The 27,508-nt window shown below is 36.4% G+C and overlaps 1 protein-coding gene across 1 annotated transcript in view; it reads right to left on the bottom strand.

The window, feature by feature from the left end:
- Nucleotides 1-27,508, bottom strand: part of Prkdc (protein kinase, DNA-activated, catalytic subunit) — a 197,315-nt gene that overhangs the window by 167,507 nt on the left and 2,300 nt on the right. Inside the window, exons 2-19 of the mRNA XM_055599098.1 lie at nucleotides 27,236-27,312; nucleotides 27,049-27,141; nucleotides 25,573-25,647; nucleotides 24,667-24,775; nucleotides 24,077-24,189; nucleotides 23,880-23,979; nucleotides 21,811-21,866; nucleotides 21,699-21,729; nucleotides 20,215-20,372; nucleotides 17,856-18,002; nucleotides 16,122-16,286; nucleotides 13,254-13,422; nucleotides 11,667-11,716; nucleotides 10,584-10,709; nucleotides 4,197-4,349; nucleotides 1,934-2,046; nucleotides 1,426-1,585; nucleotides 620-706 (exon numbers count right to left, since the gene is read on the bottom strand). Coding sequence (XP_055455073.1) covers nucleotides 620-706; nucleotides 1,426-1,585; nucleotides 1,934-2,046; nucleotides 4,197-4,349; nucleotides 10,584-10,709; nucleotides 11,667-11,716; nucleotides 13,254-13,422; nucleotides 16,122-16,286; nucleotides 17,856-18,002; nucleotides 20,215-20,372; nucleotides 21,699-21,729; nucleotides 21,811-21,866; nucleotides 23,880-23,979; nucleotides 24,077-24,189; nucleotides 24,667-24,775; nucleotides 25,573-25,647; nucleotides 27,049-27,141; nucleotides 27,236-27,312 — 1,982 coding nt within the window. The remainder of the gene's footprint in view (nucleotides 1-619; nucleotides 707-1,425; nucleotides 1,586-1,933; nucleotides 2,047-4,196; nucleotides 4,350-10,583; nucleotides 10,710-11,666; nucleotides 11,717-13,253; nucleotides 13,423-16,121; nucleotides 16,287-17,855; nucleotides 18,003-20,214; nucleotides 20,373-21,698; nucleotides 21,730-21,810; nucleotides 21,867-23,879; nucleotides 23,980-24,076; nucleotides 24,190-24,666; nucleotides 24,776-25,572; nucleotides 25,648-27,048; nucleotides 27,142-27,235; nucleotides 27,313-27,508) is intronic.

Raw genomic sequence — 27,508 nt, 5'->3', positions numbered from 1 at the left:
CAAATAAATAAACAAAACCCAGCCCAAACTCATCAAGCAAGCATAAAAACAAAACCTCATTCTCAATATGAACTTAAGAAAACAATTTTCAATTCTCAGTGGGTCAGTGGGTAGTGTTTGCCATCAAGACTGATGACCTAAGTTTGTAATCCACATGGTAAAAGAGAACTAACTCCTGCAATGTCTCCTCTAACATCCATATGTACACAATGATATACAGGCACGTATAAATACACAAAAATGAATGTATTGCATTAAAAAATTAAAAAAAAAAAAAGCTGGCCTGATGATATACAGCTTTGATTCTAACACTCAGGAGGCAAAGGCATGCAGATCTCTATGGGTTCAAGGATAGCCTTATCTACACATTAAGTTCCAGGCTAGCTAAGGCTGCATAGTAAAACCCTATCTCAAACAAGCAGGCAAGCAAAATAAATAAATAAATAAATAAATAAATAAATAAATAAATAAATAAATAAATAAATAAATGAATGAATGAATGAATAAATAAACACATAAAAATATTATGTCATTGATGATCATTAGGATTTTTATTTTTTTTTTACTATACATTCAAGAATATCCTGAAATACATTAAAACAAACTACTTAAATATTACCTCTTTGCCAAATTTTGCAAATAAAGCAAAGCAAGAGTGCTTTTCTGGATCTTCAGAAGAATGCTTCAGACTGTTTGTGCTAATTCCCTGTCAAAAAAAGTAGCAAATTATTATGTCAAGCAAGAGTCAAGCACTTCCTCACCCTTATTTATCAGTTCTCAATCTTTCTCCAGATGATGAATCTATTTCATGTTCTACTATCTAGTTTGGAAAAGAAGGGAGACTCAGTTCCAAGGGTGCATCTCAGCAGACTCCAAACAGAAACAGAGCAGGGAGAAGGTTGAGGACTGCACAAGAGCTATAGACAATGTCTGACTCCATCCCTTCCTTATCTTATAACAACAAAAAACAAACAAAACACACACATATACACACATTGGCTATAGGGTTTCTGTGTGACCAATAGGAGCCTCAACTGTATAACTCAGCCATTCCCAAACTTCATGGTACCAGGTCATTTAAAGGGTTTATAACACAGATGTCTTACAGCCTGCCAGAAGTATCTCTGTCTAGCTAAGTCTTGAGAAAACCTGAGACTTCTAGAGAAATATTTTGGTCTCAGGATCACTTTGAAAAGTTGCTAATTAGCCAGGTGCTTAAAAATCAGAGAGCAGAAAATGCTACTAACTTTTTAAAAAAGAGTCGTCTGATTGACATTCACATCAGTTTTTTTTTAATTATTAAAATTAAATATTGAAAACTAAATTTAAAAGTACATATGCCTAAGTACACATTTAAAGGACTCTAGAAACACAAGAGGCATAAAAGAAACACAAGAATTACTCAGGTCCCTAAGAAAAACTTACCTCAAAATATTTTATTTTCCGAGCATTTTTCACTGCAATAGAAAGTAATTTGTAGAACCCACTGATGAGTGGTAACCGTGTAGACTGTAAAATTAACTCATATGAAAATGAGTACACCCACGGCTCAAAAAATCTTACTTGTTTCTTAGGAAGGATCTCCCTATAAAAGCAAAATATTTGAGGAATAAATTTTTATCCTATTAATTCTTACTCAGCTTGAAAATTATGACATTAAAAATAATAGGTAATTCCACTTATACAATGTTTAGACTTTCTAACACCTTTAAAGATACGTATGTTCCTTTTTCCTGCCTGAAGTCTTCTACCTCTTCAGAAAGAACAAAAAGGTAAGTCTAAACTGCTGGAAACATTTTAAAAGTCTATAAAAGCAATTTCAGATTATGTCATTTACTATATTAACTCTTATATTTATACAAGGGATCTCATTTATTAGAGTTATTGAACATATATGTTTTCACTCTTAAATAATTAAAATTCTACAAAATACCTGCAAAACTCCACCAGGTTAATGAAAGCTGAAAAATCTTTTGGTTTAGCAGCGTGTAAATTAGCGGCTGGATCTGAAGTTGGAATCACCCAAACACCAGTAGAACTTCTATCCTGAAAAATGGTACCAAACCAACAACTGTTCCATTTAACACATCATTTACTAAGTAACTTTCCAATGAAAGAACTGGTTTATAAGGAAAGTAAGCAGTAGTGAGAAAGACATAACCAAGTCCTCAAGAGCTTACTTGTGAAGAATAATGGAAATAAAAGCAGAAAGCCAAAGGACTCACACGAAAGAATGGGACAAATACAAAATACAAGGTAGGGAGGGTATTGTTTTTTCATTTTGAAAGTTTTTTTTTGAGACAAGGTTTTATTCTGTAGCCGAGGCTACACCCTATAACTCATAGCAGGCCTACTGCTCTTGCATCCCAAGTATTAGAAACCAACAGATAGTCAACATAAGGGGAATGCTGTCTTTTGAAAATAACGATGACACTTTGACAGAGATAAACTTCAAAAAGGTGAAAGTATCAATATTGACTCACTGATTTCTAACTGTTAAATAAAAGAATAATGCATAGTAATAAGGCAAATGAAAGATACTTATTTTAGGGAATAGAAGACTTTATTTTATTTATGTATTTTTTGAGACAGGGTCTTACTATATAGCCAGAAGAGCCTCAAATGTGCTATATAGTGCAGGATGGCCTTGAACTCCTCATATTTCTAGTCATTCTCCCATGACCTGGAATTACAGGCATACGACCATGCCCAGCTCAGCTTTCAACATATTTTGAAGTTCAAGTCCTCAAATCTGTTATAAGATATAATTTTTGCACTCAAATTCTAAAGTTAAACAGAAAAAACACAAACCATGTATGGTAGTGCATACCTACAAACCTTGCATTTTGGAGTCCAATGCAGGCTTGCGAGTTAAAAGCTCACACTAAGCTATATAGCAGGACTCTGTCTCAAACAAAAAGAAAACTACAGAGTGAGGACCTGCAAAGGACTAGGAGACCAGCCATTAAGGGGTGGCAGGTGACAACATCAGAGAAAGAGAAGTGACTAAAATTAACAATGACACACGTTTGAAATTGTGGGTGGGCTTACAGATATATGGTTCCAGGAAACATTTTTAGGGAAGATTTATGTATATGTTTATGTGTGTTCTGAAGCAGATACATACTGACATGGAACTCACTATGTAGCCCAGGATAGCTCTGAATTCATAGCAACCTTATTAACTCAATCTCCACAGTGCTGGAATTACAAGAATAAGGTACCATGTCCAGTCTAGCTTAAGTGAATGGGCTTTTTTGTTTGTTTGTCTGTTTTGTTTTGGGGGTTTTATTTTGCTTAGTTTTTTGTTTGGTTAGTTTTCGTTTTTTGTTTGTTTGTTTTGTTTTTTTTTAGACAGGGTTTCCCTGTGTAGCCTTGGCTGTCCTGGACTTGCTCTGTAGAACAGGGTGACCCCAAACCTCTACCTGCTGCATTCCTGGATTAAAGGCATGCACTACTAAACCCGGTGGATTTATTATAATTAAGATTTATTTTTAAGGGGCTGGAGATGTGGCTCAGAGGTTAAGAGCACTGCCTGCTCTTCCAGAGTCCTGAGTTCAATTCCCAGCATCCACATGGTAGTCACAACCATCTACAATGAGATCTGGTGCCCTCTCCTGGGCTGCAGGTGTACATGCAGACAGAACATTGTATACATAATAAATATATATATATTTATATTAATAAATATATATATGTATGTACATATGAAAGAAATTTTTTCAAAGATTTATTTTTACTTTTCTTTGTGTGTGTTTGTGTGTGTGATATACCACATGTGTATGGTGCCTACAGAGGACAGACTGGATTCCCTGGAGGTGGTTATAGTTAAATTGTGAGCCACCTAACGAGTGCTGGCCATATGTAGGTTTGCTGAGGAAGAGCCTTATTCTGTAATCCAGGCTTGTCTTGAACTCATCATCTTCCTGCCTCAGCTTCTCAAATGTTGTTCTTACAAACTACACACAAGAATAAAAAAATATTTTAACAAACTAAGCATATAAATCACTGTTTGAATAATCTGCGGATAACACATTCTATACATTGGGTTACACACAACAGAAAAGCACCTATGGCACATAATCATTACAAAGAAACTAACTTTTCTTTCTCCCCTGAAGATATGCTATTTACCTGAGCATGCAAAGAATTGATATTAAAATGATGCAAAATTATTATTGATAAGAACTTCTAACCTCCTGCTCTCCAACAGCCTGTTTCTCCAGTGTAAGATCCAATTTTTCCACAATCTTCAAAACTGATCTTATAAATTCATTGTAGAGTAAATGATTCAGACTTTGAAGGGAGGAATTCACAAAGAGAAATGTTTCATCTCCTAAAATAAAATCCTATAAAGAAAAATTTAAAAGAGTTCAAAAGTCTTAGACTAAATGGTATATTTTATAAGCATGATGGTGTATACTTTCAGTATGTGTTTACTGAGGTATGACAGAAACAATGATATATGAACTGTAACTAATTTACCTGGTGTTTTAAAGCTTCAAAGCTTAGTAGCTTTAACCTTTTTAATATCTTTATAACTTTATATAAACTTTATATATAACTTAATATCTTTTCAAATTATTATGACATTTTAATCAGATAGTATAATTTAATACTCTACACACTGAAGTGAATGAGAGGATACAGGTCAACTTTGTCAAAGCATTTAGGTCAATTATTTTGTGTGTCTATGTATAAACACACATTAGTATTATGTAGCTTGTTTTGATTCTCAATTTCTCTCCATCTCAGTTAAGGGAGACTAAATCTAGGGCTTCATAAATCCTGAACAAGCGCTGTTTACCTAGTTACCCTCCATCCCCTATTCCATTCTTCTCTTTTCACAGGATCTCATATAACCTGGGCTAGCTTCCACCTTCTGGGCCACCTGCAACTACACCCCAAATGCTGAAATTATTTCACATCCAAGCAGTACGTCACTATGCTTCCATACACTCGATATGCTATCTAAACTTAAGAAAAAAAATGTATGGCTTTTTTAAAATTTTATTTTAGTTACATTGGTGTTCTGTCTCCACGTATGTCTGTGCGAGGGTGTCAAATACCCTAGAACTGGAATTCCAGACAGTTGTGTACTACCATGTGGACACTGAGATTTGAACCCAGTCCTTCACAAGAGTAGCCAGTGTGAACACTGAGCCGTCTCTCTAGTCCCCAGATGCATGATTCTTCATGGGACAGAAATCATGTATTGTAAAAATTTTCTTACCCTAAACTATTAATATTTTGCTGAACTATATATTGAAATACTAGCTACAGAAAGTAAAAAATTATCATCTAGCAATGTATTAGGCAAGAGGCATTATTTTAACACAAGTGATGCAAATAATTAAAGCACACTGACCCCTCAGAATCAGCAAACAAACTAGATTAATCTGCCTAGCAAATACACAGAGGTGAGTGTAGCATAGTGGAAAAATGTGCTTAGCATACTCAAGGCTCTGAGATTAACTCTTCGTGGGGGAACACGAAGAGGAATAGAATGACTGAGAGAGAAATAGGTAAAACAGGAGGGAAAGACTTAATGAAGAAGAGAGAAAAGGACCATAAGCATCTTGCTATGAGGAAGATTATTTAAAAAATAACTTGTTTTTGCAACACTGAAGAACAAACCCAGGATTTTGTTTACATGTTACACAAATGCTCTACCAGTGAGTGACATCACTAGCCCTCATTCATTTTATTATGGTTTTACTTTTAACTGTCTTGACTCACAATATTTTAAATATGCTTTAAAAAAAGAACTTTTAACTGGGTGGTGGTAATACATGCCTTTAATACCAGTACTTGGGAGGTAGAGGCAAGCAGATCTCTCTGTTAGTTCAAGGCCAGCCTGTTTCACAGAGTAAGGTCCAGAAGAGCCAAGGATACACAAAGAAATATTGTCTTGAAAGAGGAAAAAAAACAAAAAAATAAAAACTTTTAAAAGTAAAACACAACTCTAAATAAATATCTTACACCTGTCCTTACTAGTTTTTATGTCAACATGACATAAGCTAGGGTCATCTGAGAAGAAGGAATCTTAACTGAGAAAATGCTTCCAAAGGACTGGACTATAGGCAAACCTGTAGGGCATCTTCTTGATTGATAATTTATATGTTGGGAGCCCATAGAACTGTGGGGAGTGGCACCTGGAACAAGCGGCCTGGATGACATAAAAAGAGGAACAATTCAGTAAGTAGCCTTCATGGCCTCTGCTTCATTGTCTCGTGGTCCCTGTATTGATTTCAGAGATGTACTATGATATGAAAATGTAAAATGAATTAAACTCCTTTCTCCCCAAGCTGCTTTTGGCCATGGTGCTTTATCATAGAAACAGAAACCCTGACTAAGATATCTATAACTGTGGAGATATTTTGTTTAGTATTTCTGAGACATGGTATCTTGTCTACTTGTTTTTTGGTTTTTTTTTGTTGTTGTTGTTGTTGTTTATATTTGCTTAATGTAGTCCCTTAATAAAGACGAGAAGTAGAGCATATTTATAGCTTTCAAATTATAAAATTTGATTGAAGTTGGAAGTAAGAGTCTCAGAAAGTCAAGCTGATTCTTAGTTACATGCAACCTACAGGCTAGCTGAAGCTACAAGAGACTCTGTTAGAAATAAACAAAAAATAAACAAGTTAAAGAGATGGCTAAGAAAATAAAGGCATTTGTCCCCAAGCCTTACAACTTGAGTTTGATCTCTGGGTACCACTTGGTGAAAGGACAAAACTGACTCTTAAAAGTTGTCCTCTAGGGCTGGAGAGATGGCTCAGAGGTTAAGAGCACTGGCTGCTCTTTCAGAGATCTAAAGTTCAATTCCTAGCAACCACCTGGTGGCTCCCAACCATCTATAATGAATCCTGGTGCCTGTCCGGCATGCAGACAGAACACTGTATACATAATAAAAAAATAAATCTTTAAAAAAAATAAAATTGTCCTCTGAGCCAAGCATGGTAGTACACGCCTTTATTCCCAGCACTCAGGGAGGCAGAGGCAGGCATCCCTGAGTTCAAGGACAGAAAGCAATCCATGACTGCCAAGACTACACAGAGAAATCCTGTCTCGAAAAAAAAAAAAAAGTTGTTCTCTGGAACTATCAACTCCCCTGAAAGCCCCTCTAACAACAGTAAACTCCATCCCATACCCTCTCCCCATTTCCGTCCCTACAGTTCTACCTGCTTTCCTTGAGGCCTGTTAGCAACAGGAACATCAAGTAACTGTGCCCACCCACTCCTAGACCCTTTTAGCTAAAGTTAAAACAAGATCAGGTAAACAAGTTGGTCTAAAACCCTTAAGGAACTAAAAGCAGTCATTAAAAGTCTCTCAACCAAAAAGAGCCCAGGGCCAGATAGTTTTAGTGCAGAATTCTACCAGATTTTCAAAGAAGAGCTAATACCAATACTCCTCAAATTATTCCACTAAACAGAAACAGAAGGAACACTGCCAAATTCTTTTTATGACACAACAGTCACCCTGACACTTAAACCACACAAAGATTCAACAAAGAAAAAGAATTTCAGACCAACCTTCCTTATGAACTTGGACGTAAAAATATTTAATAAAATATTCCCAAACCAAATCCAAAAACACATAAAAAAACACTATCCACCACATTCAAGTATGCTTCATCCCAGAGATGCAAGGATGCTTCAACACAGAAAAACCTATCAATGTAATCCACTATATAAACAAATAAACTGATAAACACCTACAACAAAGTAGCTGGATACAAAGTTAATTCAAAACATTTGTAGCCCTCCTATATATAAACAATAAATGGGCTGACAGAGAAATCAGGGAAACAACACCCTTCACAATAGCCATAAATAATATAAAATACCTCATAACTCTAACTAAGCAAGTGAAAGTCCTGTATGACAAGAACTTGAAGAAAAGAACTAAAAAAGATATCATGATGGAAAGATCTCCCATGCTCAATGATCAGTAGGATTATCATAATAAAAATGGCCATCTTACCAAAAGCAAAAAACAGATTCAAAAAAATTTCCATCAAAATTCCAACATAGTTCTTTACAGACCTTTAAGAAAAAAATAACACTCAACTTCATATGGAAAAACAAAAAACCCAGTATAGTTAAAAACAATCCTATACACTAAAAGACCTTCTGGAGCTATCACCATCCCTGATTTCAAGGGATATAATACAGGGGAATAGTAATAAAAACTGTATGGTACTGGCATAGAAATAGTCAGTGAAATCAAACTGAAGACCCAGAAATAAACCCACACATTTATGGACATCTGATTTTTGACAGCGAAGCCAAAATCATACCAAGGAAAAAAAGACAGCATCTTCAACAAATGCTGCTGGTCTAGCTGGATGCCTACATGTAAAACAATGATGCAAGAGATCGATACCTAGCACCCTGCACAAAACTCAAGCCCAAGTGGATCAAAGACCGAAACATAAAGCCAGACACAGTAAATCTGTTAGAAGAGAAATCAGGAAAGAGCCTTGAACACATTAGCACAGGAGACAACTTACAAAACAGAACACCAACAGCTCAGGCACTAAGATCAACAACTAATAAATGGGACCTCATGAAACTGAAAAGCTTCTGCAAGGCAAAGGATACTGTCAAAAAAACAAAACAGCAGCCTACAGACTGGTAAAAGATCTTCACCAACCCTACATCCAACAGAGGACTGATATGCAAAAATATATAAAGAATTCAAGAAATTAAACACCAACAAACTAAATAATACAATTAAAAAAATGGGGTATAAATCTAAACAGCAATTCAAAAGAAGAATCTCTAATGGCTAAGAAGCACTTAAAGTAATGTTCAACACCCTTAGCCATCAGTGAAATAAATATCAAAATGACTCTGAGATTCCACCTTACACCAGTCAAAATGGCTAAGATCAAAAACTCAAGTGACAGCACATGCTGGCAAGGATGTGGAGTAAGGAAAACACTCCTCCATTGCTGGTGGAAGTGCAAACTTGAACAACCACTTTGGAAATCAATCTGGTGCTTTCTCAGAAAATTGGAAATAGTTCTACCTCAAGACCCAGCTATGCCACTCCAGGGCATATACCCTAAAGATGCTTCACCATACCACAAGGACACTTATTCAACTAGGTACACAGCAGCTTTATTTGTAACAGCCAGAAACTGGAAACCCAGATGTCCCTCAGTTGAGGAATGGAAACAGAAATTGTGGTACATTTACACAGTGGGATACTACTCAGCTATTAAAAACAAGGAAATCGTGAAATTTGCAGGCAAATGGATTGAACTAGAAAAGATCATGCTGAGTGAGGTAACCCAGCCCCAGAAAGACAGGCATGGTATGTACTCACTTATATGTGGATATTAGCCATATAAAATAAAAGATAACCATGCTACAAACTACAGACTCAAATAACCTAAGTAACAAGGATAGCCCAAAGGGGGATGCGTGAATCGCCCTTTTCCCTCTTCTCCTTAGAAAATGCTCCGAAAAAGAAAGGCCTCCAAAGGATATCAAGGGGAAATCAAATAGACAATCGGTGAGAATGGACGGAGAGAACCAGGTAGACAAGGGAGTAAGGGAGCGGGAGAGATTAAGTTGAAGGAGAATGAAAGGATAGAAAAAGAGAGTATGTGGAAAAACAAATGGCATGTGGGGGTGGGTGTCTCTGGGATGAGCTAGAAACCTAGGACAATGGAAACTCCCAGGAATCTAGAAGGGTAACCTTAGGTCAGACCCCTAGCAATGGGTGATATGGAACATGAAATGGCCACCCCATGTAACTAAAAAAGACTTTTTGTGAAGGGACTGGAACACTAACCCAGCCACAAAACCTTAGACCTACAATTTATCCTGCCAACAAGACACGCAGTGATAAAGATGGTTGGGAACGGCCAATCAATGACTGGCCCAGCTTGGAACCTGTGCCATGAGAAGGAACCCTGTCATCTGAGAGGCTTCACTCAGCAACTGATGGAAAAAGATGCAGAGACCCACAACCAAACAGTAAAAAGAGCTTGGGGAATTCTATGGAAGGGGAGGAAGGACAGAAGGAGCCAGATAGATCATGGACTACAAGTAAATATACAGAATCAACTAACATGGTTCCATAGGGGTTCACAGAGATAGAACCATCAACCAGAGAGCATGCATGGGATGGACCTAGGGCCTCTGTACATATGTAACAGTGGTGCAGCTGGGTCTTCACGTGGGACTCCTAACAGCAGGAGCAGAAGCTGTATCTGACTCTATTGCCTGCATTGGGATCCCTTTTCCCTACCTGGACTGCTTTGTCTAGCCACAATAGGCGAAGATATACCTAGTCCTGCTGCAAGTTAATATGCCAAGATGGGCTGATATCCACAGGAGGCCTCCTTTTTCTGAGCCTTTTTTAAGGAGAAAGGGAGAACAGGAGGATGGTGGGAAGGGGAGGTGAGAGGGAGACACTGGGAGGAGAGGAAGGAGGGGAAACTACAATAGGAATGTAAAATAAATTAATACTAAAAAAAAAAAAAAGGTGTCCTCTGACTGCCACGCAAACATGGGGCAAACTACCCAAATAAGGAAGGATAGTGAAAAAATATATATTTACAAATTTACCATCATTTGGTCACAGCCTAAAAGATGCTGAAAAAGATCCACATAGTCTTTGTATGTGGGCACTTTCCACTTGCCCTTTCTGATTTCCCCCGAAGCCCAAGGGTCTTCAGACTTGGACTCAATATCCTGGAGAGGAGAGGAAGAAAACATCCCACTGTTGATCGGTATACACATGAGACAACTGCTGCCAGAACATAGTGACTTACAGAATTTTTTAAACTACAATAACAACCAATATTGGTTCTGCAATAAAGTCACGTAAAAGAGCATAATATAAGAAAACTGAAAAGCTGAGACAGTGACTGTAGCCAGTGAGCATTGTTAACACACCTACCAAACCCACTACAAACCATCCTCTTACGTGACCCAACCTCTCAGTCCATTCATGTTCCTCTAACTTCCAAACACGTTCTACAATCTTCTCCTAGGCTGTAAGAAAGGAAGCCTTTCTTTCTTTATAAAGATGTATGTAGCAGCGACAGCAAGATGTCTCAGCAGGTAATTGCTATCAAGCCTGATGACTTGAGTTCAATTGCTGGAACCCACAATGTAAAAGAAGAGAACTAAATCCTAAACATTGCCTCTGACCTCCACAATCTCACCAAGGCATGCACACACACAAAGACACACACATACAAATAAATACTGAAAGAAAAAATTTTAAAGTGTATGTATCATCATTTTATTCCTGAGAGAAAGTACTCATTTAACAAAAGCTGATATCATATATGAAATTTCAAAATGCAAGGCATGGGACAGGTTGGAAATGTGGGTTAGTTGGCAGATTGCTTGCTTACTATATATAAAACCTTGGGTTCAATCCCCAGCACTATATAAATGTGACACACTTGTGCACACCAGTAATCCTAGCATTTATAAACTACAGGTAGGACTATTAGGAGTTCAAAGTGATCCTTGGCTAAGTTCCAAGCCAGCATGAGATAAATAAGCCCCTGTCTCAAGAAAAGGGCTAGTGGTGGCTAAAACTACAAAAGGTTTTCATACTTTTTACTGGCAAAACATTGTTTCTAACATCCAATGATAAGACTAATTTTTGAAACTTTAGAATCAGACAGAATTTACCTTTTGAAGAACCACTGGTTTAGAACATATTCTAATTAAACCTTGATGCACTAAAAATAAAAAAATAAGGCAATAATAAAGGAAACATTAAGAAACATAATTACTCAATAAAAACAACAAATATTATTTTGCCTCTTATTTTCTATTTGAAATTTATTAGTATCTTTGTTTTTAAATTCTGAACTATCAAGAGCCCAAAATTAAAGTTGTTATGGTATCATATATCTGTAATCTGAGCATTGGATAGCAGAGACCGGACAACTGTGGAGCTCAAAGTCAGCCCAGGCTACATAGTAAGATCCTGTCTAAAATACAATAAAATAAGAATAGATTCAGAAGCCAAAGATGTTTAAAGAAAAAGCCTTCTTGGTAAAAAGCTCAGGAGGCCTAAGGCCCTGGTGAACAATCTACTACTGTTACTTTGTTAAATGGACAAATTATAAGACTGCCTTCTAAATATTTATGCTTGTCAACAGCCAGACTACTCTGAATGTACTCCATCTGCTCTAAATTTTTATGCATAGAGAAGTATTTCTGCAGTGGGCACCAGTTAATGCAAACTCAAAACCAGTCAAGTTGCTGAAACTTAATGACTGTTAAGCGCTCAGCCTTAAATGGGACATCTGTATTACCATCAACACCCAAAGCTCAGGGAATATCTTGGAATAAGAGATGAATGCATGGGCTAAAAGAAAGGGAGGAATGCTATGAAATACTGTCTTCTTGACATGACATGGTCACTGTATCTACAAATTCACTAAAGCTATGTTTATCTGCACAAAATCAAGTCAACTAGACTAGTCAACATTCTAACAAGCAGAAACTGGACTCAGTGAATTAACAACAAAACAGAACATGAAGTGGGTAGTGGAAGGAAGGAATTGAGGGTTCATAGATGGTATGGAAGGGAAGAATTGAGGGTTATGGTGGTTTGAATGAGAATGGCAGCCATAGACTCATTCATATGTCCAAATACTTGGTCCCCAGTTCAAGAAACTATTTGAGTATTAGGAGGTGTGGCCTTGTTGGAGAAGGTGTGTCACTGGGGGTGGGCTCTGAGATTTCAAAAAGCCTCACCAGGCCCTGTCTCTCTCTCTCTCTCTCTGACTAAATTTGCAAATCAGATGTGAGCTCTGAGTTACTGCTCCAGCACCATGTCTGCCTGTCTATCTGCTGCCATCCTCTCTGCCATGATGCCTATGAACTATCTCTGTAACTGAAAGCAAACCCCCAATTAAATGCTTTCTTTTATAAGTCACTTGGTCGTGTTATTTCTCCACAACAATATATCAGTAACTAAAATGTATGTATGATCAAGACGTGTTGTTTACATGCTTTAAATTGTCAGAAAGAAAATAAAAGATTCTATTTAAAGAAGAAGTTATAGGTACCAGTGACTCTAAATTCTAATAAAGTAAAAAACAAATTGATTCATTAAAATGAAAAGTTCTCTAAAAAATACTATGTGCACAAAAAAAAAAATAGGGAACCAGATTTTCATTAAATATTTCATTAAATATATATAAACTAAATAAATAATGTTTAACATGTACCACAATTAAGAACTGAAATAAACTGCAAGCTTACCCACAGTACTAATGCAATTCCAGTGAACTGGCCCTTTTTCTGCTAGGGCTAGGAAAACTTTTACTATTGCTTTACAACACATCAACTGCATTTTGGGACTATACTGAGGGAAGCTGTCTATCTGTACCACCATGAGATGTTCCAGAACTGGAGTATACACCTCCGGAACCTACCAAAAAATGGAGAACAAATGCAAAATTAGAACAAGGAATAAATATAAGAACAACATTTATACCTAAAATTCATTACTACTGAAGTAATGACAGGTAAATGAAAACTGTTAACTCCTCTATCAGACTTAGCGTTCATTATTGCAGCTGCCAGAATAAACCATAGCAAACAAGTGGCATTTACATTGCACTTCTATCCTAAGGGCGATCTGAGTCTTTTAGAATGATGGAAAACTGAACACCTATTTTTCCTTCTGTAGACTCCAACTTTTTAAATTGTATGTGGTGATCCAATATGGGACTGCTGAGTCAACTATGGGGAATAAAAGAAATATCAGAATAGTAAAACATTTCCAAATACCCAGATGAAAAGTTTATTTTTAAAAAATCAAGCATAAAAAAATAGGTATGGGGCTGGAAAAATGTCTCAGCACCATTCCCAGCACCCATAACCCCAGGTTCCAGGTGATCTAGTATTTCTGGCCTTTGACAGCACCAGGCATACATGTGGTACTCAGACACACATTCAGGCAAAACACCCATACACAAAGCTAATTTTTTTAAATGAAATTAAAAAATGAAAATCCTAGAAGTGCTTGCCTGTTGTATCACATGAATTCACCACACCCTAGGTCCAGAACACACACTCTGCATCCTGCCATGTAGTATGTATTGCTTGAAACACTTCAGTTCAAATTCAAAAATGCATTATGAATTATAGTGTTTTATCTGACACGGTGAGTTTTTTCCTCTTATGAACAATGGCTGATAACAAAAAAATGATTATTTTTCTATCATTCCTTAGCATGTAAGTATTAAATTATTGTATCTTTGAGTTATATTGTGCTAGAATGTTTGCCTTTAAAAGCTGCTGTCTGAGGCTAGAGACATAGCTCAGCAGTTGGCAGCAAATGCTGCTCTTACACAAGGTTTGTTTCCCAGTGCCCACATGGTGCTCACAACTGTCTGTCACTCTAGTACCAGGGGATCTTGTATACTCTTCTGGCCTCCCTAGATACCAAGACACACACATGATGTATATTCATATATGCAAAACAACAATAAAACTCCTGCTTTTGCTGACTTAAGGTTCATTAAAAAAAAAAAATCATTTAATGAATTGTGGCTTGGGATTAGAACAATATTTCCAGTTCAAAAAAGGGGCTAAACATACTTTTGCCAGTTTGTGCTATACATTTATGCCAAGAAGTATTCTAAGCATTGGTGGTTGTAAAATCATTTATCAATTCTGAACAATACTAAAAGATACTGTACATCTATTTCTGACAAGAACTCAATGGTGGGCTCTTTGATCTACCTCCTCCTCTGCCCCGAGGGAAGAGTAGCCCTGCTAGGCCACAGAAGAGGACTTTGCAGCCAGTCCTGAAGATACCTGATAAAGTAGGGTCAGACTAAAGGGGAGGACCTCCTCCCCTATCAGTGGATTTGGAAAGGGGCAGGGAGGAGATGAGGGAAGGAGGGTGGGATTGGGAGGAGATGAGGGAGCGGGATACAGTTAATAAACTGTAACTAATATTAAAAAAGATACTGTACATCATAGAGCAGCAACTCTGATTTAAATTTTATGCAAAAATAAACAAGCAATCTATCTCATTAGTATGTAAATTTGTTTTCATCTTTAATAAGTGGTAAAATTATACAAAAACCAAGAAATTCTTTTGATTTGAAAACCTTTGATTTGTACAACTATTTAACACACTTATATTCCCAGGACTGCATCAAAATTTCCCTGTAAAAAGGAATCAGGAGTGGAAACTGTTATAGCAATCCTACTTTAGATAACAACAAAATCCATAACACAAATACCAACTAAAATGTGGGTATCACAGGGTACTTAAAATATACCCCCATGACTCAAAATTCCTTGTGAAGGGGGTTCTGTCCTTCCATAGAGAAGGCCCAGAACAGTAGAGGATTTCAAGTGTGTCACAACTTCCTTACTCCCCCATCCCCCCACCCCACCCCCGCCACATGCTCCAGTTTCTGCTTGGATTTTTTTTAGGGGGGGGGTGAAGGGCAATAAAGCTGGAATGTATCTAGCTCAGAACTGTGACCTGCCTTACCTACCTAAACAATCTGAAAGCCAAGAACGTCTCTAGTTCCTGATGCTCACCCCAGGACTACATTCTGGATCCACCAGTTACAATTCCTGAAGGGCCTACCACGTTTACTGCTTCATCCAAAAGCTTCTGTGTTCCTTTTCAGTCTCTGGACTAACATAGGGCCAGAAGCTAAAAGTAGTCCTTTACAGTTCCTGCAACCTCACTTCTTTCCATACTTTCCTTCCAACTACTTAGGAGTCTCTAAGACTGTAATTATGATGCTATACTAGCAAACACAAATTTCTTAGTAGTTGTTTACCTACTATACACTGTGAGAAAAAGTATTAGCGAGTTTGGATAGCTGATCAAACACAAGCAATGCTGCTGATTTCAAGAGCTAGCAGTTATAATGGTGCTTGTGAGACATATGTTGCTAAATTTTGTTGTTTCAAAAAATTAAAGTTAGTATCTACAATCAAGTTTCTGATGAATTATCCATTTTATATTGTTATCAAGGAGCTTCACAGTTGATAATTTAATCAAGAAATCATGTTTTTCATTAATAAAAACAAAGATTACTTATAGAGATGAAATTAAGTACTTACAACCATGTTCAGTGTAACTATTCCACTTACTGTGTCAAGGTAAAGCAGGACACTTGCAATAGACTGAAGGAAACTCGGCATCTGGTATATGTGATCCTCAGTAGCATCTGTCTGGGTGAGGAACATCTGCTTACAGCGCTGAATGAGCTCAATGTACATTAAGTCCACATCTTTCGCATTTAAAACCTTGCAGGGCTTTAAGAAAGTCAAAACAGAATTATAATCTTATCATCATCAAAACAAAGGCACTTAAAATGTCATGTTAGGACACATGATTATAAACCACTGTATATTAACAAATCATTTATTTATCTTATTACTATATATAAAGTAGTTTATCTTACAGTTTTCACAATTATGCGTAGTCAAAGCTTAAATGGCTACTTATACACATTGTTAACTATGTTCTGGCCTCTGACGAAAGGGCAGGTCTCAGTATGCACTGGTCCTGTAAGTCTAGTCACTCCAGAAGGAGACTTCTTACATATTGCCTATTTTGTCTCTAGATTAGTTATAATAATTAGAGCAGTGGACAGAAACAAATGGAAATGAGGAATAAAAGAGAGAATGAAAAAGAGGGGAAGGAAGGGAAAGGAAAATAAAAAGATGTTGATGGAGAAAACTTTAGAAGAGACAGAAATAAGTTTTTTTTTAGAAGGAAATGTCACAGAATCCATTAAGAAATAACTGGAGTTACTCATCGTATCTTTGGGGGTAGGGGAAGGGTGAATAAGGCCTAGGCTAACTTTTAAATTTAGTATGTAATCCAGGCTGTCCTCAACTTGTAGCACTTTAGCTTCCTGAAGCTTGGATTATAGGTAGGAATCCAAGTCTTTTTTTTTTTTTTGGTGCCGGGAGTGGGGAAAGACAGGGTCTCACTGTGCAGCCTTGTCTGTCCTGGACTCCCTTCTGAGTGCTGGAATTAAAAGCATGTGCCACCCCAACCACCAGCTTGTCTTAGTAAATGTCTTTCTGTCCTAAGAGTTTCTGTCTATAAGCAAAAACAACTATAGTTTTACTGTACAAACTGTATAAGCAGAGTACAAGGGAAACAGGATGCTCCTAGCCTTCAGAATTGAATTTACATGAGGTTTTGTTCACTTGGAGGTGTTTGTACTTTTTTTTTCAAGATTTATTTATTAAGTAGACAGTATTCAGCCTGCATGTACACCTGCACACCAGAAGGGGCACCAGAACTCATTATAGATGGTTGTGAGCCACTGTGTGATTGCTGGGAATTGAACTAAGAACTTTTAGAAGGAGCAGCCAGTGCTCTTAACCTCTGAGCCATCTCTGCAGTCCATGTATATACTTCTTAGTTAACTATCTCCTAGGTGTGTTTAGATAGCCTAGGCTGACCTAGAGCTATATATAGCCAAGGCTGGCCACAAACACTTAGTTTTCCTTACTCTGTTTCCTACACTGGAATCACAGACATGTATCAGCCCTAGGTAAGATTTATGGTTTTTTTGTTTTTTTTTTTTTTTTCTATCAACTCAGGGTAGCTTTTGAGAAATTAGGTGACTTTTCTCGATCTTGGTTTTTTCATGTATAAAACAGACTCATCTTTTCAGTGAATTATGGGGAATCTAAGATAATAAATGTATTCTAGAACATAGTAAACACTGAAAATTGAACTGTTAATAGAATACCAATAATATCAACACAAGTAGAACACACTATTTTAAAATGCCATATTATATTCCTGTAAATAATTAAATAAAACCAAAAACATTAAAATTAAAATACATTAATGAATCATACTCCCGCAAATAGTCCATATCCACGAATAGCAATGGCTAATTCCTTGTGGTTTGAATCTGCATTTCTGATGATTCCATAGAACTGCTCCATAAAGTACTGCAGCTTACTCTTATGCAACTCTGCATCTTCTGCCACAGTAAATGAAATCTGTAATTGTGACATATACTCTTTAGAAACATTTAATAGCAAAACAAAAGGATTTAAACAAATATGACTATTAACACACTATTGGATTGCTTTTACTCAGAACCCTCTACTTCAGTGTGCTTAGTTAACAGAAGTTCAGAAAAAAACAGTTTCTTAACTAAGGATACACTGTATGTGATGCATTTTTCCTGAAGAAAAAGATTAAAAGAGACCAGAACAAAGAAGGAGCTAACTGGAAAGAGGGAATTCACATTTAAATTTTTTTCTTAGCTATATTTATTTATTTGTTTGTTTGTGGAGATGTATACTACAATGTTTGTGTGTGTGTGTGTGTGTGCACATGCAGTAAGACAAACTGTAGAGGTCCCACCATGTCAGTCCCAGACACTGTACTCAAGTCATCAAGCTTGTATTTTTACTCATTAAGTCCCAAGCCCATTTCAGGTATTTTTAAGACCCAGGTAGCATTAAAGAGATAGCATTAGAACTATGTGCAGGAAGAGTAAAAATACGCTTGAGATCACTATTGTCTTAATCAGGATTTCTACTCTGTGATAAACATCATGACCAAAAGCAATTTAGAGAAGAGAGAGTTTATTTCAGCTTACACTTCCACATCACAGCCCATCCATCACTGAGGGAAGTAAAAGCAGGAACTCAACCAGGACAGTAACCTGGAGGCAGGAAGTAAAGCAGAGGCCATCGAGGATGCTGCTCACTGACTGGCTTTCTCTGGCTTGCTTAGCTTGTTTTCTTATACTCCCCAGGACCACCTGCCCACAATGGGCTGGCACTGCCCACATAGACTTTCCTAAATCAATCATCGATCACAAAAATGACCAAAATACTTGCCTACAGGCTAATGTTATGGAGGCATTTTCTCAATTACACTTCCTTTTTCCCAGATTACCCTATTTTGTGTCAAGCTGACATAAAAACTAGCCAGTACTATCACATAAAGACCCCATGTTCAAGAACATGAGAGTTCAAACTAGCAGTCCTAATTTTAGCACAAATTCTACAAAAATTCATAATTATCAAAGGCAGGGTGGGAAAATCCACTACTTTCATTGCTAACTTACCAATATGCTCTGTAATTATTCCCAAAGGCATTATAGTTAACCATGTCTCTCTCGGCTCTTTACTCCCCATTTATTTTAAAAACATAAAACTGTCATACACATTGCTTCAAAAACTTTCCATGTATAAAGCATGTCATGAATATGTTTCCCAAAAAGTAAATAATTAAACCAACCATAGTGGCTCACACTGTTATCCTAGCACTTAGGAGGCTGACCTTATAAAACTCCCGAAAGTTCAAGGCCTGCATTACACATTGAATTTCAGGTCATCCTGTGCTACAGAATAAGAGCCTATTTCAAAAAAAAAAAAACCAATATCACCAAAAATGAATTACATAATATCTACTTAATTAATGAAGATTTTCATCTTACCATAAAATATTTAATCACTTAAACTCCCATTAATTTAGTACAAAATTCTGTCCTTTTCATGCACTTCTATCCAATTATCACTACTTACAACAGCAAAAAATTAAAACAATTATCTCACAAAATAATTTGTAACATCGTGTTCATAGTGACACATTACACTACTAATAAAATTTAATCATGTACATCTCATGATTCCTATTAGGGAAACATTCAATGCTGTAGAAAAAACTCATGAAGGTACAAAAATTACAAATAATATTTCTTTATATTAAAATAATGGAGGGGAGGGTGGAGAAAATGGTCACCAAAAATGTGAAATGTTTGTTTTCTTGGTTTGAGGATAGCAGATTTGAAAGTATTCTTTGTACATTTGTTGGCTGGTTTTTGTTTTTTGCTTTTGAGTGTGTTGCAGGGGTAGCTGAGACAGGGTTTCTTTGTGCAGCTCTGGCAGTCCTGGAACTCACTCTGCAAAGCAGGCTGGCCTCAGAGTCAGAGATCTGCCTACCTCTGCCTCCTAAATGCTAGTATGCTACCACTGCCTGGCTATTGTTTTCTTTTGAGTAGCTCAGGCTGACTGGCCTCCAAAAATCCTCCTCCCTGGGCTGGGATGACAAGCAAGAACAACAGTTGCTAGCCTTCTTATACACAGGCATACCCCATCTTCCCACACATGCATAGTTTCTACTCATTGTATTTAAATTACAAGATTGGAATTCAGTTCTTTTGAGGAACTTGTAATGAAAGCTAAATATGAATACCTGTTTCAGAAATGACTCCAGGGCTGACTGTGAAGCTTTTTTTAATTCCACATTTGGATGGTTGCACCACTTTGACAGTACTTCAAATAAAATAATGTAGTTGTCCAGAAGGCACGTAGTAAATTGAGATGCATGTAGAGTAAGTAATCGTAAGCCAGCTGCAAATACAAAAACCATCCCATTTAAAATATTTCAAAAAAGCCAGAAAAAGAATTAAGAAAGTTTCCTGTATGTGTTAAAATTAAAACCATGCTCAAGAAAATTTAGTAGAGCCAGGCATGGTAGCACACAACATTAAGCACCTGGGAGGCAAAGGCAAGTGGATGTGAGTTTGAGGCCAGCCAAGTCTACATAGTAAGTTCCAGGACGGCCAGTGCTATACAGAGACCTTGTCTCAAAACACAAACAAAAAGAAGATCCAGTACATTACCCTATTATAATCTGGTGATCTCAAGTGCCCTCCATGTTCCCAGTCTTCACACTGACTTAGCCAAATGACGTGGCACCAAACAAGAGTCAAAAACTGGACCTAGACTTATTAATTCAATGCAAAATCAAAAAGCCTATGGGCTGAGGATGTAGCTCAGTTGGTTGAGTGCTTGCTTAACATGCATAAGGCCTTAGGTTTGGTAGCTAGCATGGAATAAAAAGGTATGGTACACATGCCTAAAATCTAAGCAATAGAAAAGTGGAGGTCCTCATCTACATAGTAAGGTTAAAGGCCACCCTAGGCAACATGAAACCATGTTGCAACAACAGAATAATTAAATAGCTTGAGTCTCCTAAATTATATACTAATTAGTGTATATATATATATATATATATATATATATATGTATGTATATGTATATTCTATATGGATATAAAACATATTTTTGACTATTGACTCTAATTACATTAACATATAAAGTGTATTCTTTTTGAAAAGTTTTGTCATTACGTTTTTGTGTGGGGGCCTGCACAAATATGAAGGTGAAAGGACAATTTGCAGAAGTCAACACTCTTTTGCCAACACATGGGTCTTGAGGATGGAACTCAGGTCATCACGCTTGGGGTCAAGTACCTTTACTTACTGAGTAAAGTCCCTAGGCAGCCACTAACAAATATATGTATGCATATGTGTATGTATGTGTGTGTGTATATACATATACACACATATATGTATATAACATATGTATATATACAAATACATACATATACGTATATATGTAGCAAACATGTATATACATACATCTATCTGTATATAAGTACACACACACATATATATATATATCACGTAGCATGTGTGATCATCCCAGTAAGAGATGATGTGCTTAAATTAGTCTTCTTAAATTAATAAAATCTTAAGGTTCCATTATAAACAATTACATGTGAAATATCACAGAAACTTTTATACTTGCTTTCATTCTAGCTTAAACAAAACCATATTCACGATGCTAACTGATGTAATTTAAACTGTTACCTTATTAAATACAGAATCTTACCCAAGGGCACAGCATATCGCTTCATCTCAATCTATTGCAGAAAAAAGAAATCATCATTGTTTAAAAATCACAAGTACAACTGTAAAAGACTCAAGAGTAATATTAATACTACCTGAGGACGAATTGCTTTTAATGCAAAACCAAAAATCTCCCTGGACATCTGGGGATCTGAGGAAATAATAACAACAGAAGAAGGCTGTTAAAAATTGTAATACTATTTATATTCTTTATAAGGCACGTATAGCTTTTCTTAAGACACAATGTTTCCAATAGCTGCACAAATCACCTTTGATTTCAGAATAACTTCTCAACATTATTTGACTGAGCTAGAGTTGTAAGTTGTTACAGCTTCTGCAGAAAGCAGAATATCTGGAATAACTAATGTGTAAGCTCAGGTTCTAAATCATAACTTATATTTCATAATCTGAAGTCCTCAGTTTTCTCATCTACAAAAAAGGAAAACTATGGTTTCTTGGAAGACTGGAAGATTAAAAGAAGTGATTCATTCAACGCCAAACATACTTCTCTTTCCCCTAATGCTCTTAGACATTCTATATACAATACTTGCTGTGATAGTTTGAGTGTGTTTGAACTTGGTCCTCAGTTAGTGGAACTGTTTTGGAAGGATTAGGAGGCATAGCATTAGAGTAGGTGTTGTAAGAGACGATTAATATTTACTATTGGTTTATCTTCTAGTAAAGCTTGCTGCTTATCTTAAACAGCTGTATAACCAAATCACCAGAGAGAGACTGGGTTTTTAGTTAACCTAGAACACAATGCTGGGCAATATTTACTCCCTCCTAAACCTCCAAGCCCTCAGTTTCCTAACATTTAGATTTCCCACATTACACTTGCTTTTTTGTGAAATCTTAGGTCTATTTCATGCTCCACGTCCTCCAAGATCTCTCCTCCAGCTCTGCTCTCCTGGCTCGCTCTCACCCCTTCTCCTCCCATTTATATCCTACCTTCTGGCTCCTCCCCTCTTTCCTGTCCTCTGGCTCCTCCCTGCTCAACATTGTGTCTAGTTGCTTTTATTTTGTTCCTGTTTACACAAGAGTTGAGATGCTTAGAATGAGTATCACAATGCAATATCCGGATGAAACCAGAGAGTTGGGGGTGGGGTGGGGGAGAGGTGTATAAATTAAAAAAGAAAACATTATACCAGCAAGTAGGTGTGTCCCTGGGGATGGGCTTTGAAGTTTCAAAAGCCCAGGCCTGGCCTAGCCAACCTATCTGTCTGTCTGTCTTTATCTCTCTCCTCCCCTCTTTCTTCCTTCCTTTCTCTCTCCCTTTCTCTGCCTACTGCCTGGGAATCAGGATATGAATACTACAGCTACTGCTCCAAGGCTATCCTTGCCTGATTCCTACTATGATAACCATAGACTGACCCTCCAAAACTGAGAGCATAAGTGACATAATAGCATTTGAACTGGGGCTGCAAGAGGTCATATAAATAAAGTCATTTAAAGGTCATATAAATAAAAGTAACTGGAATAATGGGAATGAGACAAAAGGCAGAGAATCAATCAAAATAGAATGTATTAGAATTTCATATAAAATTCTATTTCTTTGTAAGCAATGTGAAAAAAATTAAAAAGCAAACAGAAACAACTACAGTAAACCAGTTTTAAGAACAAGAAAAACCAAGTGCCTCTAAACACAACGTGCACTTATCAAAGTGATAGGCACTCCCAGTACAGAGGGATCCGGACAACCACTACCCAGGGAACACAGGGAGGTCTGACTTTGGACATCCTGCTACTCTTTCTCACACACCCTCCCCTCTCAAGTAGACAACTTCCTATAAAAACATTAATGTGGTAAATCTGCATAATATAAAAATACAATTTAGTAGCATTAATATTTTCAGTATTGTATAGCATCACACTCTATACCAAAAACTTTATCACGCACAACAGAAAGGCTGTACCCACTGAAAGCCAACGCCACTCCCACCCATCCTCCTCAGCTCTTCAAAACTTCTATTCTACTTGTCTCTACAATTTCCTACTCTATTTAACTCATAGAAGTGGAGCCATATACAGTGTGTTTTGTTTTTTTATTGGTTTATTTCATTTAGAATAGCATTAGTACCTAGGTTAAAGCATTTATCAGAATTTGTTCTGATTCTAGAGAAAGGTCTCACTATTAGAAAGAAAATCAAGCAAAACCTGGTAATACCTTCATCCATGGACTTAGTGAAGTTGCACAGAAGTGAGGATAGTCCCTTTAGACAGCCAGCTAGAACAGGAAATTTGGGTTCTCTTACTGTTGATGTCATCTAAAAGGAAGTTTTTAAAAAGATATTACAAAATGAAAAAAAAAAAAACAAACAAAACCAAGACTATGGAGGTATTCTGTCATAAGGTATATTATACCTGGATCTTAAGTTCTCCCAGAAAAGCCCGGAACAGGTTTTCTGAATGATTTATCATTTCACTAGGATGAACTTCGCCTAATACTCCGAGGAGCTCATAGACTTTTTCTAAAACTGGAAAATAAATTCAGATAAATGAAAGCCTAAAACTACATTTAAATAAGTGAAGTTAATAAAAATGTGTGAATAAGAAATAAGAAGATTTCAATTCAAAATGATTTTAGGGCCAACCAGATAACAGTGCGGAAAGGCACTTGCTACCAAGCCTGACCCAAGTTTGAATCCCTGAATCCACATGGTAGAAGGAGAGAACTGAGTGTGTTCAACTGTACTCTGAGCTTCACACCTATACCTGCACATACACAAAAATGGTGAAAAAAAAAGGAATTTTATAATAAAACACAAAATACCTAGATTTTTCATAAAATCCTTTCCCAAGTTTTATCCAAATATATGTATATAGGCTAATTTATACTTGATGTGTTTTTTTTTTAAAGAATCCTTTTGTTTGCTTCCATTGTGTTATTTTTTTCACAAGAGGAAATTGTCAGTTAATGTAATTTGTTAAAATATTCGAAAATAATATCTCACCTGTATCAGGTAGTTTTGATTTTGATGCAAGTTCTCCATAGAATTTGTTAAATAATTCTCCAATATTAAATTCATCCATGAGACTAGAACTTCTCAGTATCTTAAGTAACTAAAAGAACACAGGTTAGCATTTTGCTAAAGAGGAAGGTATAGATAAAGCATCCTCTCTTCAGCAAAGCTTCAAAATCCTAGCCTCCAGCAGATTTGAGCTGGTATTTCAGGAATGACAGGTGTCACTCTGAAATCTGGGGATGTGGGACATGAGTGATTAGTAGGAGATCACAAAGGAAAGGCAGTCTAAACTTAATTTTAACTTCCCCAGAGATCAATGACATCACTAGAACTTTTCTTCAGAGGCACTCAAAATCATAGACCAACTAAGTCTAAAGTAATTCTAAACCAGAAATGCAAAAGGAGTCAGACTAAGGTGAAGGTAAGCCCCAGAGACCAAGGAAATCTACAGTTATAATGGCAGTAACATAAGTAGATGATGTCTCATTAAAAATGTGAAAAAAATTAAAAAATTTTCTTTCTACATATATTTCATCCATCAGTACTATCCTCATTACTGAGGTTTCAAGAAAAACTTGAATGAAAGGTGAGGAGCTGTTTTTTTTATTACTCCTAATAGCATCAGATTTGACCAAAGGCAGGAAAATTGACAAATGGAAAAGCAGTAAACTCTTAGTTAATTTTCTCCCTTATTTTTCTTTCAACTTCAAATTCTTCTCTTATTACTCAAAAAATTATGAGAACAAAACATCATTGTGCTATCAGTTTGTGGTTACAAAATCTACATGTCACTTACATAATCACAACTCTATCCTCTCCTAAACTCCCACCCAAACAAAACTCAAATTTCCAGTTATGTTACATACTTGCATAAAAACAAAAATATAAAATTACCTTAATCAGAAGGTCTAGGGCTGGAATTTTACACTTAGCAGTTCTGTCTTTTGTATAAACACTGATACAAGTATTCTAGGATTCAAAAGGAAACATATCGTTCAAAAGGAGACAAAAATCACCAATATGACTTAACTCAGACTTAACAGTAGATAAAACTGTATCTAAGGGATAATATCCATGTGTAACATAATAAAATTTATTAATTAACCATTACATGAATAGAGTAGGGAAATACACAAATTAAAAATTACCAAAAGCTCAGCTGAGCAGTGGTGATGCACGCCTTTACTCTTGGTTCTTAGGAGGCAGAGGCAAGCAGATCTCTGGGTTCAAGGATAGACTGATCTGCATAATGAGCTGGGACAGCCAAGGCTACACAGAGAAACCCCTTCTTGAAAAATCACCAGTCAATCAATCAGTATTACTAAAAACTCCAACTCAATATGCTACGGTTGTAATGTTAGCAACACAATTAGATGATGCCTCAATAAGAATTTGAAAAAATTAAAAAACAAAAAGTACATCATTTCTTTCTACATATATTTCATACTTGTTATACGTCAAGAAACAAGCTATAGTTATAGCTACTCACAGGCTAAGGTGGAGAAATCACCTGAGCACAGGAGTCTGAGTAGCTCAGACAACACAGTGATATGAAAAAAAGCAAGTGAGAACAAATGAGTAACAGAAGCATTCAAAGGGTGCTGGAGAGATCCTGGCTCAGCAGTTAAGAACACTGCTGTTTTCCTGGAGGACTTATTTGGTTTCCAGCACTCACATAGTGGCTTACAAAAATCTGTAACTCCAGTTCCAAGGAATCCAATATTTCCTTTTCGCTCCCCAGGGTACCTGTATACTCATGGTTCACATGTACAAAACATTCATATCCATAAAAGAAAAAAAAAGTAACCAAAGAAAGTCAGAGAAAGATCTAGAAAAGAAATTCAATAGCCTAGCACGTGCAACTCACTGGGTTCTATCCTCAAAATCAAACAAGAAAAAAAAAAAACAAAAACCATACTCGAAAGAATTTTGATAAGAGTAAATAAAATGAACTATATATTAAAGTACCCTGTAAACTGTGACACATTTTATAAATATTAGTTACTACTACTAATGAAACTTTTTGTTTGTTTTGGATAAGGTAGAATGGCTAAGTTTCCATTGTTAAAGGTTCTATAAAATTATCTTATAAAGTATTCTTGGAAGTCCTCATGATTTAAAACATCAATTTACTATTATGAAAAGCATTATTTATGTCATATACAATCATGTATGAACTAACATTACCAAAGCAATTCTGACAAAGGCCTTACTAAAACTGAAATGTTGAATAACACATTCACTCCAAACACAATGAAGCTGAAATGAGTAAGCTCCAAGAAAAAAGCATAAATAAGAGTCTAAGTTCTCTAAACTACAAGTTAAGACTAGGGCTGGCATAGAAGAGTTTTGATTTTTCCTTCTCCTTACCTTAATATCAAGAGAATATTGCGCGACCTTCTGATCAATTTTCTCTAAGAAAACACATAAAAATTTTAGGGCTTCTTCTCTACAATCACGAAACTATAATATAAGAAATAAATAGAAAATATGGATAAGAATAAGCCACTCCAACAAAGGGAAACATAAAAGAGACAAAATGAAAGTTTTCACTTACTTCTTCAATGCTAAGTGACTTCCGGACAAATACAAGCAAACCAAACTCTCTGGAAAAAACTAAGGAAATCTGCAAGGCTGGGGGATGGGGAGGGGGCAGAAAGGAGAAAAAAAATTAGAAGTGCCAAGAAGCATTTCATAAAAGAACTCTAAAAGGGTTGCCTGGTTTTCAAGGTAGTCTTCCAAATAATAAAAAACATGAGGTTATTACTTGGAAACAATGAACACAGAAAGTTCTGGATGTTGTTCCACAAAATTGCAGCAAACAAAATAA

Source organism: Psammomys obesus, unplaced genomic scaffold, assembly GCF_907164565.1.
Source record: "Psammomys obesus unplaced genomic scaffold, mPsaObe1.curated_primary_1811, whole genome shotgun sequence".
Classification (NCBI taxonomy): domain Eukaryota; kingdom Metazoa; phylum Chordata; class Mammalia; order Rodentia; family Muridae; genus Psammomys; species Psammomys obesus.
The sequence above is the reverse complement of the archived record's forward strand: the minus strand, read 5'-3'. Positions and strand labels throughout refer to the sequence as shown.